Source organism: Mytilus trossulus, chromosome 12 (assembly GCF_036588685.1).
Source record: "Mytilus trossulus isolate FHL-02 chromosome 12, PNRI_Mtr1.1.1.hap1, whole genome shotgun sequence".
NCBI classification, from domain to species: domain Eukaryota; kingdom Metazoa; phylum Mollusca; class Bivalvia; order Mytilida; family Mytilidae; genus Mytilus; species Mytilus trossulus.
In genome coordinates this window covers 30,486,699-30,501,942 of record NC_086384.1, presented here as the reverse complement: position 1 = coordinate 30,501,942, position 15,244 = coordinate 30,486,699, and the positions used below count along the sequence as shown (strand labels likewise).

The window sequence follows — 15,244 nt, the reverse complement described above, 5'->3', positions numbered from 1 at the left end:
ATTGAACAATTATGTTCTTTAACCCTGCTGACTGCCATTGGCGATTGCCAAATAAAGTTGATCACGAGATGTAACAAAATGGATCTTAATATAAATTTAATACTAAACGGAAAACAATAAACTTGTTGCCCAGATGTTACGCCACAAACATAAGGTGTCATTAGATTATTTTACACAAAATCTGGATTTACATATTAAACATTTAAGTTTACTAAGAGACAAAGAAAAATATGGGTAACAATAGATTAAGAAAATAACAAAATATGTAAAATTTTGCCAGTTTTTTTCAACTGTAAAATGCATAAGACAAAATAACCAAAGTCATTTTAATATATAATTTAGAAGAAAAAGTCGTATGCATAAAATAAGTAGTTGGTGTGAAGTAATATGTGTGTACAAATTATTAAGTTGGTATTATACATGTTCTACATTGCAAATGTGTATATATGATCAATATAATAATTTTCACATTAAAAATATATCATTTTTTTTTAAAGTTCAACAGATACAATATACATCAAAATGATTAAAAATCGTGTTATACATTATACATTATTTGTATAGAAAAACAAAAAGTATAATTTGAATTAAAAATTTTACTTTCAAAAGGCATCATTTAATTTTCACAGATTCATGTACTAACCACAACAAAATGATTAAAAATCACCATATAGGTTATTTTTATTACTTATAAAAGAACTAACGGAATAATTTAGATATAAGAACAATATTCAATGAATGATCGAGCATCACTTTATTCACAAATGCGCTTAAATGCGTGATATAATGCGTTAATTATAAATGGTTCTTGTAACGTATTAGATATTTTTTTTCGAAATTTGAATATTTTAGTTTGATTATTCTTTTCATTAAGTTGTCTGTTGGTTTTTTAAATAATTACATTAGATGTATGTTTCATTATAATACGTTATTCTGATTGGCTAATTGCACATCACATGTTATTCCGTAAGCAGTTGCATGAGACAATAACATTTCATTCATGATGACACGAGGTCCCACAATAAAGTGCACAGGTGAATTAAAAAAATTCATGAAAATCGTGTTTTTATAATCCTAGCTAAAAAATGTAATTATAAGTATTGAATACTTCTTTTTGTAACTTTATAGGGTTGTAAAAGCGTTGACCGTGCGTACATTTTTAGAATGAAGCGCTTCCGCGCTTCATACAAAATGTACTTCGGTCAACGCTTTTACACCCAAATAATTACATAAGATGTATGTTTCATTATAATACTTTATTTTGATTGGCTAACTGCACATCACGCGTTATTCCGTAGGCAGTTGCATTGCTCAATACAACTTTTCATTCATGATAACACGTGGTCCAACAATAAAGTGCACATGTGAATTAAATTTAAAAAAATACATAAAATTCGTGTTTTTATGATCATAGCTAAAAAATGTAATTATAAGTATTGAATGCTTCTTTTTGTAACTTTATAGGGTTGTAAAAGCGTTGACCGTGCGCACATTTTTAGAATGAAGCGCTTCCGCGCTTCATACAAAATGTACTTCGGTCAACGCTTTTACACCCCAATAAATTTACAAAAAGAAGCATTCAATTCTTAAATAAATTTACAAAAAGAAGCATTCAATTCTTAAAAGAAATAAAGTATAAACAACAAATAATCATGCAACTCCATCGACATTGTCAACAGTGACTTGCCAAAACCAATTGTTGTACATGTAGGATCTCACTGGAGTGAAAGCATCTAAATAATTCACATGTGAAATTATCGCTTTTTATGTCACTGAGAAAATCATGCATTGATTGCACTGTGGGTTCATTTCTATTCGTTAGATATTAATTTTCGTGGATTTCGTGGGTACAGGTACAGGTGAACCACGAAATTAAATGGTCAACAAATCAAAAATTTCTATAGTCTTCGTACGCAGAGATTTGAAAAAAACACGAAATAAAAAATCAACAAAAATGCAAGTTATTCCTAAATTCTCGAAAATTGAAACACACGAAAATAAAGGAATTGACATTAATTAATTTAATAATTTAAAATTAATTAATTCTTAAGACAGTTAGATTTAACACATATTTGCTTTTTAAATAGAATTCATATATTTTTATCTATTGTATATAGACATGGAGATTTTAGGACTCTATCAATACATACCTCAAGATATTTTTCGTTTTGCTATTTGTCAATATTCGAATTAAATTTGGTTATCTTTAGTATTAGTCTTACCGAACATAACAGACAATATGAATTATCGAACCAGGATTGTTTTCATAACTAATGAGAGGTTACATATTGTTACTTGTGCAATCTGTTTCCATTTATGGTTTCAGGAAACACTCCGATCCAATCCAATTAGATTTTGAGGTGAATAAAACACAATAGTTCAACCAACATTATGTTGTTGTTTTTTTAATCCAAATGTATCTTACTGTGCGAAACCGAATTAAATAAATGAATTTAACAAGTAAGGGGTTATTTTGATTTTTTTCCAGTAATAAATTTATAGAATAAAATCAAATATAGAGAAATGTTCTATAATTATCGAAACAAACAAAAATATCTCGAATTTCTAAACGATTGCAAAAAAAAGCTTACCATCTCCCTGCTGTACAATCAAATCTTGCATAGTCCCATTGGAAATAGTTTGGAAATGTTCAACAATAGTATTGAAAGATTTATTGAACTGTTTTTGATCGCGCATGAAAGTAGTCTGCATTGATTTAAATTCACTTTCTCGTGTATGTTGAGCTTCATAAAGAGTCAGCACGTTAGACGCCAAAGATTGGGACATGTTACTCATCTGTTCCTCAAAAACGTCAACTTTGTTGTTGGTCTGCAATTTATATTTTTTAGCTGTTTCGTCGTTTGAGTCCATCTTTTCTTCAAACTTTGATAACTTTGTTGAAATTGAATCTTCCAAAATTTTTATCTTCTCGTCAAACAATTCTATCTTCAGCTCCAGACGGACCAGTTTTTCCAAAACTTTTTTTTCAAAATCATATTTTGAACAAGTGATCAAAGATTCTGCCTGAGAACCTTTTGGATCACCTTTAGTTTCAAGTACAAGTAGCAGCGCACACAAAGAAAAGATACAATAGATATCCATTTTTGACTCCGCTTAAGGGTCTAACTTTTAATCCATTATAAACCTAAATGTATAAATCTTTCTCTTCCGATTTACAAAATGCATTAATATAACTATATGTAAGGACGATATATATATAAGAAATGGTTTTCTCTAAATTCTGTAAACTGTTAGAGACATGCAGTGCCTGTTCTTCCTACAACTTATGTTGCACCTGTTTTCATAGTTTATAATCTCTCCTTCCGTTTCTACTTTGAAAAATTGTTTGAAATTGTGATAAATTATTAATTTCACCAAGGATTTGTATAGTAAGACATTATAGTACAGTTGCTCAATCATACATTTTAGAACTAACTTTTAATTGACAAATTTGTTTAAGAGGACGGTTGTCTTGTTTAGTTTTATTTGATTATTGTATCTTTCGTTTGGAGAGAAGGGGTAAAGTTATGTTTTTTTTCAAATCTAGTGAAATACGCACTTAAGAGTTTAATAGTTGTGAAGTGCATGGATTCTGTTTAACCTGTATGCAAATTATTAGCATTATAAAAGTAAACTAATTAACAAAACTTTGGTGCAACTGGAACATCGATCGTGTATTAAGGTCATTTAAAAAAGAAATCATTTCTCCGTTGGCTTTTGAAATTACACCATTGTAAACTGTTTTCCATGACTCTTATTTCTCAATGGATGATAATACGATTAACACGACAGGGGTGTCCCGTTGTATCTTGAACCGTAGATCTTTGCAGAAAACCAAAGTTAAGCTCTATCGCAATCGTTAGCGCTGTAGTGTTTTAATAGGATTCGTGTTGCCCATATTTTACCATTTCTGTGTAGTGTTGTGACGTTTTGTGTTTGTCTGCATGACATTGTTGTTTCCTTAATCGATCAATTAACGTGAAGGCTCGCTTGGTATCTTTGTATTTTTCTAGTCATGAAAAGTGACAGAATATATAACATGATAACAGGGTAGTAAAAGATGTTTGTTTTCATGAAAACATGGTAATGAAAAGAAGAAACATTACTAGACCTTAACAAATGTCGAACACAAACTTGTTTCAAGATAGTGCTATATATTAATTACGTGAAATTTGAGTTTAAACATGTGTTCAACGTTAGAAGAATAAATCACTTTCAAGTAAAGATATGCATATTTTTATTCGAAAACTTGATGCGTGCTGTTCTTTGATAAAAAAGTTCTTGATTCAGGTGATCAAAGACACACCTTGTTCCGTTTGCATTCTTCATGATTTTGAATTTTGCCAAATGCTATATCGTGTCATGAATAAGATATTTTGATTTTCAAATATTTATCTGAAGGATGGTTTTCTAGCTTATGAAATGGTGTATGTTTATATTCCAGGGGATTCTAAAGAAAAAAAGATGCCGTCAACAGGTGTTTTCAAATTGTTCTTTCTTTCTTACTTTAGAAACACCTGTTAATGTCATCTTAATTACCTTAGAATCCAATTTAACCTAAGCATACACCATTTTATCAACACATTAGGTCGGGAATAAAACGAATGGTTACGCAAAATGTAAATAAATCAGCTATATTACCTTGCGTAAACGCCCATTTTATATCACAAAAACAACATATTTTTTTTCAAAATTGATATTATTAATAATTCCTCGCACTTTTTCATTATGGCATAGTTAGAATGTGATAATTTTTGTAAATAATGTGAGATTGCTATGTAATGTAAAGAGGTAGAAATTACACGTCTGACTTATTATATGACAACATCGAGACTAATGAGTTTTAACTATAAACAATTAGATACTGCTTTGTCAATCTATTGTTATTGTAAATATGATATTGATAAACAGAAAAAAATATTTTGGCGTTATTATTGATTCACTTATAGGTTCTTTGCATCGGAACTAAACACATTTATTCATAAACCCAAAAAATCAGTTGTTGGCATGACACGGGTTATGTTCTTCTCATATATGTTATGATGGTATGATACTTAACCCTTAACGGGAAGGATTGTGCCTGATATTCATATGATGAAATCATAATCTTTCAATCAGTTTAATTGAAGTCTGGAGCTGGCATGTCAGTTAACTGCTAGTAATCTTCTGTTATTTATGTATAATTGCCATTTTGTTTATTTTCTTTGGTTACATCTTCTGACATCAGACTCGGACTTCTCTTGAATTGAATTTTAAATGTACGTATTGTTATGCGTTTACTTTTTCTACATTGGCTAGATGTATAGGGGGGTTGAGATCTCATAAACATGTTTAACCCCGCCGCATTTTTGCGCCTATCCCAAGTCAGGAGCCTCTGGTCTTTGTTAGTCTTGTATTATTTTTATTTTAGTTTCTTGTGTACAATTTGGAAATTAATATGGCGTTCATTATCACTGAACTAGTATATATTTGTTTAGGAGCCAGCTGAATGACGCCTCCATGCGGAAATTTCTCGTTACATTGAAGACCTATTGGTGACCTTCTGCTGTTGTTTTTTCTATGGTCGGGTTGTTGTCTCTTTGATACATTCCCCATTAACATTCTCAATTTTATTATATTTAAAACATCAACAAAATCAAACTCCGTACAGGGATCGTTTCCTTTACTCCATCAGAAGAGTAGTATGCGGACCCGAATCGTAGCTGGAACTACCGGGGAGTTTGCAATGAAATAGTACCTTTGACAGTCGAGAGATATTACGCACCCCACCATTTACAAAGAAAAAGGGAAAGAAATTACAAAAAGTGAGCGAACAAAAATCCGGCTTACAATGGCAACCTCATAGATAAATACCGGTCTTATTGTTTGTGTTGTAGTTGTTTTTGTAAGGGTGTTATAAAATAATCTTCCTTTCTTTCATAAATTTCAATAACGGTACCAACACACAAACTGTATGGTATTTAAATGGACGTGTGTGAATTTCAACAAATGTTCCATATATGAAGATTATTTTATTATCAGCAAACGAACTAAATAATCCGACTTGAACAATATGGCGTCTGTATCGTCTATCATTTCAAAACATTTGATTTTAATGATATTTAATTGTTTAAATGCTGAACAAGTGTTAGACAAACAAAACGAAGATTTTGATTTTGATGGACTACCTGGTGTAACGTATGAATTTAAAATAGAAGTTTTTTCTGGGCGGGAACAGTGTTTTTATCAGAAAATAGCAAACGGAGCTACTCTTCATTTATCTTTTGAGGTAACACACAACAGATAACTTTTTGATGTTCATACTTCTGGAATCTTGACAAGCGCATCGAAATATGCGCTTTTGTTTGAACTTTCTACTATATGAAGGCATGTGCTTGTCGCTATCCATTCTCTAAGTCTTTAATTTGAAATTTTCGAGAGAATGGTCGATTCATCTATAAAAACTCCGTAGAATTCTCGTATACTTATATCACAAAAACAACATATTTTTTTCAAAATTGATATTATTAAGGTGAAACTTCGCAAAAAAATCAAAAATTGATATTATGTTCATTCTGTATAAAAATGCTCAAATTCATAGATATTAAAGTTTTATTCCGCTAGATAAGCGATCACCATCGATTTTATATTTAGAGTATCAATTCTCTCCGTTCCGTCATTTTGTCTTCTTTCCCGATTAATGAAACGATATGTCTATAAACCACAAAGAAACAAAACTACAGTAACCGATAGTCGTAATTGCGTTTCGATATCTTGTCAATCGTACGGTTGTTTTATCCGACTAATTAACTTGATACGGAAAATATTCTTTAAATGTTTTACCATGGTCTGTTGTTTTTAAACTTGATATTGGAATATGGTGGAAAGTCAAAGTTGAAATCATAAATAAGTGTTCCGTGAAAATTGTTTTCGAAAATCTAATTTGTTCATAATTCTTTAAAGTAATAAACTGTTTTCAAATAAATTTTGATCTTCCCTCTTCTGATCACCAGCATGGCTAAAGGTATTACTTCCAAAGGTATTGTGAGGAGTGTGAGGTGACACGTCCAGGTATTCAAGCGATTTCCTGTCGGGCTTGCAAGTTCACGCATCGTTTCACTTCTGCAGGTATTGATCAGTGTACACGTCTGATAACATTTAACTTTCCATTTTGAACTATCAGACGTATAATATACAACTCTGTCTTACTTGTCATTACCAAACTTATACGCTTGTTTATAAATAACATTTCTTGTGTAAAGAATATTATTCATGAAAATATAAATAATACCCAAAAAATAAGATTTGATGAAATTAAAATCTATTTAAATATTTTTTCCAAGGGTGAATTTGGGAAAATGTAATATATACTCATTGTCAAAAGTGAAGGACAGATTGGAACATACCAGAAATATTGATTTCAAAAATGTACGCACTTGCCGACGATTCGTTTATACGACTGGATAGAAAGTTACGGAACTATGGCGCAATTTAAAATATATACATATATACATTGAACATAAGAAAAAAAAACATATTTTTTGAATAAATAGGGGTAAAAGTGCTGTAAATAGACTAGTCCGCGTATGCCAACAGTATGTAATCATCGAATGTCGATAGACTATTGTATACCAGAAGAAGAAGAGAACCAATTTGATTTAAATACAGGTCGATGTATAACTTTTGATTTGGTTCATTGAAGTTGTGGACATAGTAAAATCACAGATTTATAATTCAATAAGATTGTTCTCGAACAAAGGAAGGAATTCGTCATCACAATTGTTATATATGCCACTGGACGAACACTAATTATCCCGAAGGAATGTGAATATTTTGCTGGGAAACTTTTGAGTATCAAAGTTTCAAATTAATTTCGGGATTTTTTTTTCTTCTTGGTATTCAATAACAGAAAAAAGAATAAATTACTTGTCCGCTAAATAGGGGTGTTCTTGTCAGACGAAAGACTTTTAGTTATATTGAAAATATAGGGAAATATGACATTAAATTGGTTCTGTCTTTTTTTTAAACATCGTTAAAAAGATGTGTGTCTAAGGTGAACGCCACAAGAACCCTGTAATACTAGTACGAGAGTATAGCATGTAAACATTCCTTCTCAATAATATGGTTGTATTGGAAATCTTTTCATACAGATTGACAAATCATTGTCCGATATGCATGTAATATTTGCCACATGACGCCCAAAGTTCTTTCTAGCATCATCATCTTATTCTTTGATATTGCTGCCAACATCGATGGTTCACACCCAAACAAAATGGGAGTAATAGACCTTCAGAGATTCTCCGTGTTATACACTGTGAAATATATAGACGAAATTTCTGTATTGAAATGAATATACATCTCACAAACAGGATTTTCAAAAAACGATTTTGAGTAATCACCTTACTGGCAAACCAATATAAACGTATGGCAAGATATAACCATGAAGGAATTTAGTTTTTGTCAGACGCAAGAACTCATCACTATCATAAACGTATACGTATATATGTGTTTTGTACAAGTTATCATTTTGTACAAATTATAATTTGTACAAAAAGTGCCTGTACAAATTACAATTTGTACCAAATTCGACTAAAATTCACTTTTAACCTGAGCAATAATTTATAGTATGGATTGTGTTATAAAAAATAATTGATACACACTATAGAACCTTCTAAACCTTATTTCAAATACAAAAACACCTAGAGACAGCAAATGTAATTGGTACATGCATGCTAGTTAATTATTATAGCCGAATATAAATTATGATAATATAATAGAAATTGGCCTCGCTAAGAACTCGTGATAGTTAAATAGAAATTAGCCACATTGAAAATTCAGATAGTATAATAGAAATTGGGCCCACTCAGAATTCTGATAGTATTATTGAAATTGGCCTCTGACAATGAAAATTCTGATAGTATAATAGAAATTGGCCTCTGTGACAATTCTGACAAAATCATAACATGAATGTGTCCTCAGTACACGAATGCCCCACTCGCACTATCATTTTCTATGTTCAGTGGACCATGACATTGAGATAGAAACTCTAATTTGGCATTAAAATTAGAAAGATCACATCATAGGGAACATGTGTACTAATTTGAAGTTGATTGGACTTCAACTTCATCAAAAACTACCTTGACCAAAAACTTTAACCTGAAGCGGGACAGACGGACGGACGGACGAACAGACGCACAGACCATAAAACATAATGCCCCTCTACTATCGTAGGTGGGGCATAAAAATTGGCCTCAGTGACAATTCTGATATCTGCCCCAGTGACAATTTTGATAGTATCATAGAATAATGTAGAAATTGTAAGCAATTAGGATAACACTAACGTTGAAAAACAAATCATATGTGACAGGAACCGTGTGCTGTCTGACTAACAGATCCAAGACAAATCACCATGAAAACAAAACAGAAATTATAAGAACTTGCTATTGGGTATAATGTCAGTATGATCATACCACAACTAGTCACCGATATATTTGTCTAATAATTGCATCTGGAGAATTTTGGTACAGTATCTGAACTGCTGTAAGAATTTTTTTCACAACAACAATTGTGCACTTCCATATTCGCTATAAAAGCAGGAAAGGTTTTTATCTATTTTGGAGGCACATAGGAATGTGAAAGGCAAATGATTCCGTGTTATTCCCATTGCCATAATTCACTCACATACTCAAACAATGATACAGAAATATTTCTGTATTTTGTGTTGACTATAAATGCTTGTATGGTAATTATGTCGTTTATCTACACAAGCAGTTGCATTTCCTCTCCTTTCCCAACAAACAAACGAACGAAACGCTACTAGTCTGCTTTCTCTGGAGATCATCCTCAATGGCTCTTATACGTCAGGAAACTTACATGTATACTAATAATGATTGTTTCAAGAACAACGATGTATGGACGAACTATTATAAATTCGTCAATATCAGTTATGCATGACTAAAATATAACTTTTATTACAACTACTGTATGACTTATTTGTATTAATGACGGCTATCATGTTCAACATTGCACAAATATTATCATAGAAATAAAAAAAAAATCCTCAAAAATCCTTAAAAAAATAATGCCTTAGCTTAGATAATTGGTATTTTTTCACAAAAAGTTCGTGTAAATGATTGTCAAATGAATTTAATTATGTAAGAACAAAATTTTAAAAAGAAACTAAAAAAAAAATCATGTATGTTGTATTTTTTTGGCAATTAAAAACTTTAAAATTGCAATAGTTTTATTAGCATTTAAACACAGCCATTTCTGAATACAAGAAAGAAATTCCGGTAAAGTCAATGATATCAAACAGATGTACGATGGTATATCAAATTGGGCAATATTGCATTTAGTTTTTATTAAAGATTAAAATCTGAATTTTATTTTCAATTAATTTACACAATTTAATTATTGAATCTTTATTCTCATCGTGTATTAAATCTTAGTGTATTAACATCGTGACATCATACTCTTTCTAATCCTTTCTGTGTATCCTTTCCAAATAACAACATTTATACCTGTGTACGCTTGAACTCACACTTGCGGCTAAATAGCTACAAGGTAAACGAATTGACCTCAAGCCGAGAAATATACAGTGACCTTTACAAAATAATATATACACTCTGCTCACACATTAGTTGCATTGAAATGATTATCAAAACAATTACGGTAAATATAACTGAAATATTTTCAATTCAATATCAGTAAAAATGTTCAATAAATATTTTATGAATAAAATCTCAACAATAATTAATTAAATTTATTCAAAAACATTTACTAGAGGTAATTTATAGGAGTTTTATTCCATCAATACAAAACGGTATATGCATATTCATTTCGTTCATTATTATATTGTGGTAAATAACTACGACCATTCGTCAGCTGTGCGCTTTTAATTACGTATATTGTCGATAAGCTATAAGTGTTAAACAGATTTTATTTTTTCCCAGAATTCAATAAATCGGGTTTATACGTCACGACCCTCTCGAGAATTCAACCAAAAAAGTTAAGGATACTTGATTTTCTCCGTTATTAGAAGGAATATATATTCAAAACTTTGCAAATGTGTTTTTTTATGTTAAGATGAACATAATTAGATGATAAGTAAAAAAATCGCGAAATTTCCCTTTAATAATTCCTTGCACTTTTTCATTATGGCATAGTTAGAATGTGATATTTTTTGTAAATATTGTGAGATTGCTATGTAATGTATATTATGTTTATTATATGACAACATCGAGACTAATGAGTTTTAACTATAAACAATTAGATACTGCTTTGTCAATCTATTGTTATTGTAAATATGATATTGATAAACAGAAAAAAATATTTTGGCGTTATTATAGATTCACTTATAGGGTCTTTGCATCGGAACTAAACACATTATTCAAAAACCCAAAAAATCAGTTGTTGGCATGACACGGGTTATGTTCTTCTAATATATGTTATGATGGTATGATACTAAACCCTTAACGGGAAGGATTGTGCCTGATATTCATATGATGAAACCATAATCTTTCAATCAGTTTAATTGAAGTCTGGAGCTGGCATGTCAGTTAACTGCTAGTAGTCTTCTGTTATTTATGTATAATTGCCATTTTGTTTATTTTCTTTGGTTACATCTTCTGACATCAGACTTGGACTTCTCTTGAATTGAATTTTAAATGTACGTATTGTTATGCGTTTACTGTTCTACATTGGCTAGAGGTATAGGGGGGTTGAGATCTCATAAACATGTTTAACCCCGCCGCATTTTTGCGCCAGTCCCAAGTCAGGAGCCTCTGGTCTTTGTTAGTCTTGTATTATTCTAATTTTAGTTTCTTGTGTACAATTTGGAAATTAATATGGCGTTCATTATCACTGAACTAGAGACGACCAACTGGTACCTGCTGCTTGATTGGTTGAAAACAGAAATAACCGATGCTTTTATAATATTCTTTAAAGACCTTGGTGCCTATTTGTCTTGATGCCGAAATGTCATGGTACCAAGACAGTCAGGCAGCAAATTCAATAGCGAGTTTGTTCGTTTTAAATTTACTCCTTCTTTTATTCCAGGTTTTACGAGGTTCTGATAAATTAGTTGATGTAATGATCTGGGATCCTAACAATAACCAAGTAGATGCGAAACATTCGGTAACAAGTGGTTATTTTGAGAACAAAATTACGTATGAAGGTATTTGTTTGATATATGATTGATAAACGTTAGCTTGTTAGAAAGATACAATGAGTTTCATAATTAAGCATTTAATTGCAACTAAATCTGTTACTATTTGAGTTTTGTTTGTTTAACACGAGTAGAAGTTCGAGAGTTTTATATATTCATATATAGTTTTTTTCGAAAAGGAATATTTTGCATCAGTTTATGATTATTTTTTTATGTTTTACTTATTACGGCTTCTCCTACGCAATCGAAGGTAGTAGCAGGTGCATTGTAAACAATGCTTGTCTTATTTAGCAAGAAACATAATATTTTATAAATGTGTTGCTTAATATAAGCATTAAAATTGAGAAAGGAAATGGTGAATTTGTCAAAGCGACAACCACCCGACCATAGAGCAGACAATATGCGAAGGCTAACAATGGGTCTTCAATATAGCGAAAATTCCCGCACCCGTAGGTGTCCGTCAGCTGGCTCCTAAAAAACATGCATACTAGTACATTGATAATGGACGTCATACTAAACTCCGAATCATACACAAGAAACTTAAATTAAAAATCATATAAGACTAACAAAGGCCAGAGGCTTCTGACTTGGGACAGGCGCAAAATTGCGGCTGGGTTAAACATGTTTAAGAGATATCAACCCTCCCCCTATACCTCTAGCCAATGTAGAAAAGTAAACGCATAACAATACGCATAAGCATTTTCAGATACAACCAAAATCAACATAATTTACATTAATGGAGATTAATAGAATATGTTTCTAAAAGACTACGACTGACAACGAAAGATCGTACAACTGGTGGATAAGGTGTTATAGGCCACTTCTGATCATTAATATGTTGGAATCTTATTTAGAATATATGCTTCAATCTTCTGGCATTTAAAGAGGAGAGAGGGCAAATTAATCTCTTTTGAGATATTTGCCTTAAGGGTATACTGTCCCATGTTAGAGGGAGGGTTGGGATCCCGCTAACATAATTAACCGCGTCATATTCTATATGTATGTACCTGTCCCAAGTCAAGTGCCTGTACTTCAGTGGTAATATTTTTTTTATGTGTTATATAATTTTTTTCGTTCATATTTTGTACACAAATTAAGCTGTTAATTTTCTCGTTTGTATTGTTTTACATTGTCATTTCGGGGCCTTGTATAGCTGACTCTGCGGGTTGAGCGTTTCTCAATGTTGAAGGCCGTACAGTGACTTAAAGTTGTTTTTTTCCGTGTCATTTTGGTCTCTTGTGGAGAGTTGTCTCATTGGCAATCATATCACATCTACTTTTTATATTAGGTATGATGAACAACCTTACAAATGCACATGTCTTATTAAATGTTTAAAAAAAATTATTGGAAACCCAAAAATTTGTAAGCCTATATTGTGAAATTTCAAATTGGGGGCAGGGTGGTAAAGACTTTATTTATATATCCTCCTTTGAGCAACATTGTTAATTGACATTAAATTGTTATGTTAACTCATTCATGACAATAATCGGTGTCTATACTATCTATAAAGATTACTGTGGATTCATTAATACTCGTTGGATACCAATTTTCGTGGCTGTCGTGGGCACAAGGCAACCACGAATTTCAATATTCAACGAACTACAAATTTCTTTAAGGAATGTATATATACTTTGCCAAAACCACGAAATTATATATCCACGAATAAGCAAGTTTTCCGCAAACTACAAAAATTGGTACCCACGAAAATAAATGAATCCACAGTATTATAACAACACAAAGTAGCGTGTTCTAAATATCAGCCAAAAATTTAAGTTGAATTTTAGTAATCTTTAGTAAGATAATAATATTTGTTTGTGGGTTGAAGGTGCAAGAAATTTTCCTGAAATTATAAGATGCCGAAGTACAATTCTCTAAAAGGAAACTCTAATAATTTTATTTTTTACATTACAGGAATATATACGATATGTATAGATAATTTTGTTAGCAGAAATATGTATGGTTCCAAGTTGATTTATATTTACATGATGACGTATATAATGAGCGAGTGGTTCCAGTATCAAAAGGAAATTGAAAGCGTCAGTTCAACTGTAACTAATTTCACTGTAAGAAATATATATTTATCACTTTTTTATTACTTTCTATACCCGATAACACTCCATCTATAATATTCATAGTGCATGTTTTTAATCTTTTGGTAAAGTTTTTTTTCAATATGCACAGATGTACAATATATACGGAATCTGTACGTAATGTCTAACAGTCGTTGTAATACAATACTTTGCATACCGAAAAAATAACGAAGCATTTCATATGTCTTTATTTATTCTTTAACTCTTACAAGGACAATAAAGATGTCAAGAATGCACGTAGAAAAGGTGAAAGCCTTCCGTTTTTTATATACACAAACTTATAAATCATTTATTATGTTCAACAGTTACAAAGCATACATGTGCAGGTTGTCAATGATCGAAACATTACTGTTACAACATTTGCACTACATTGCTTTTCGTTCTACTTCTTTTTTTCAGAGGACAGTTACATCCGTTCAGAGTTCGATCGAAGCAGTAAAACAACATCAAACCAATATACGAATGAATGTAGTTAAAGATAACTATTTCATCCGCGGAAATAACGACTACATTAGTTGGTGGTCAATTTTTCAAATTTTGATTATCGTCTGCACGTCCGGTTTCCAGGTATTTTGTGTAAGAAGACTTTTTAGAATTCCACACGTTTCAGGAAAACCTTGTGAGTAAAACAAGAGAACAATGTTTATCTGTTGGAATTTGTTTTTTGAAAATAGTTTTGGAACAAGTGTGTAATCACAACCAATAATGAAATAAAGAGGATAAACAATAAGAAATTTAAAGAATTAGATTGATAATTTCAGATCCCTCTGTAGTACATTTCATACAGATTGAACCTGTATTTATAGACCACCTGTCTTACGAGACCACTTTTTTGCTCTCCCTTAGGTGGTTTCTTAATACAGGTCTGACTGTATACCTCAAAATCAACTCATGTATAAAGTGTAAGTTCTATTTATACATAAATAAATTCAAACTTCATAGTACATTTTAACCTTCAAAAGTTTAGACTAGGAATGACTTACGTGTGTACTGTGCTTAAACAAGATAT

The 15,244-nt window shown here is 31.3% G+C and overlaps 1 protein-coding gene across 1 annotated transcript; it reads left to right on the top strand.

The window, feature by feature from the left end:
• Nucleotides 1–6,042: 6,042 nt before the first annotated feature.
• Nucleotides 6,043–14,885, top strand: LOC134693332 (transmembrane emp24 domain-containing protein 6-like). Its single transcript, XM_063554087.1, has 4 exons — nt 6,043–6,268; nt 12,037–12,154; nt 14,057–14,208; nt 14,635–14,885. The coding sequence occupies exons 1-4, from the start codon at nt 6,053–6,055 to the stop codon at nt 14,860–14,862; spliced, it is 714 nt and encodes a 237-aa protein (XP_063410157.1). The 5' UTR covers nt 6,043–6,052; the 3' UTR covers nt 14,863–14,885.
• The last annotated feature ends 359 nt before the right edge of the window (nt 14,886–15,244 follow it).

Excerpts from the sequence above, each read along its gene's own strand:
- LOC134693332 (XM_063554087.1), top strand. The coding sequence starts at position 6,053 with ATGGCGTCTGTATCGTCTATCATTTCAAAACATTTGATTTTAATGATA. Across the intron at positions 6,269-12,036 it reads CTCTTCATTTATCTTTTGAG|GTTTTACGAGGTTCTGATAA; the intron begins GTAACACACAAC and ends CTTTTATTCCAG. Across the intron at positions 14,209-14,634 it reads CAACTGTAACTAATTTCACT|AGGACAGTTACATCCGTTCA; the intron begins GTAAGAAATATA and ends TCTTTTTTTCAG.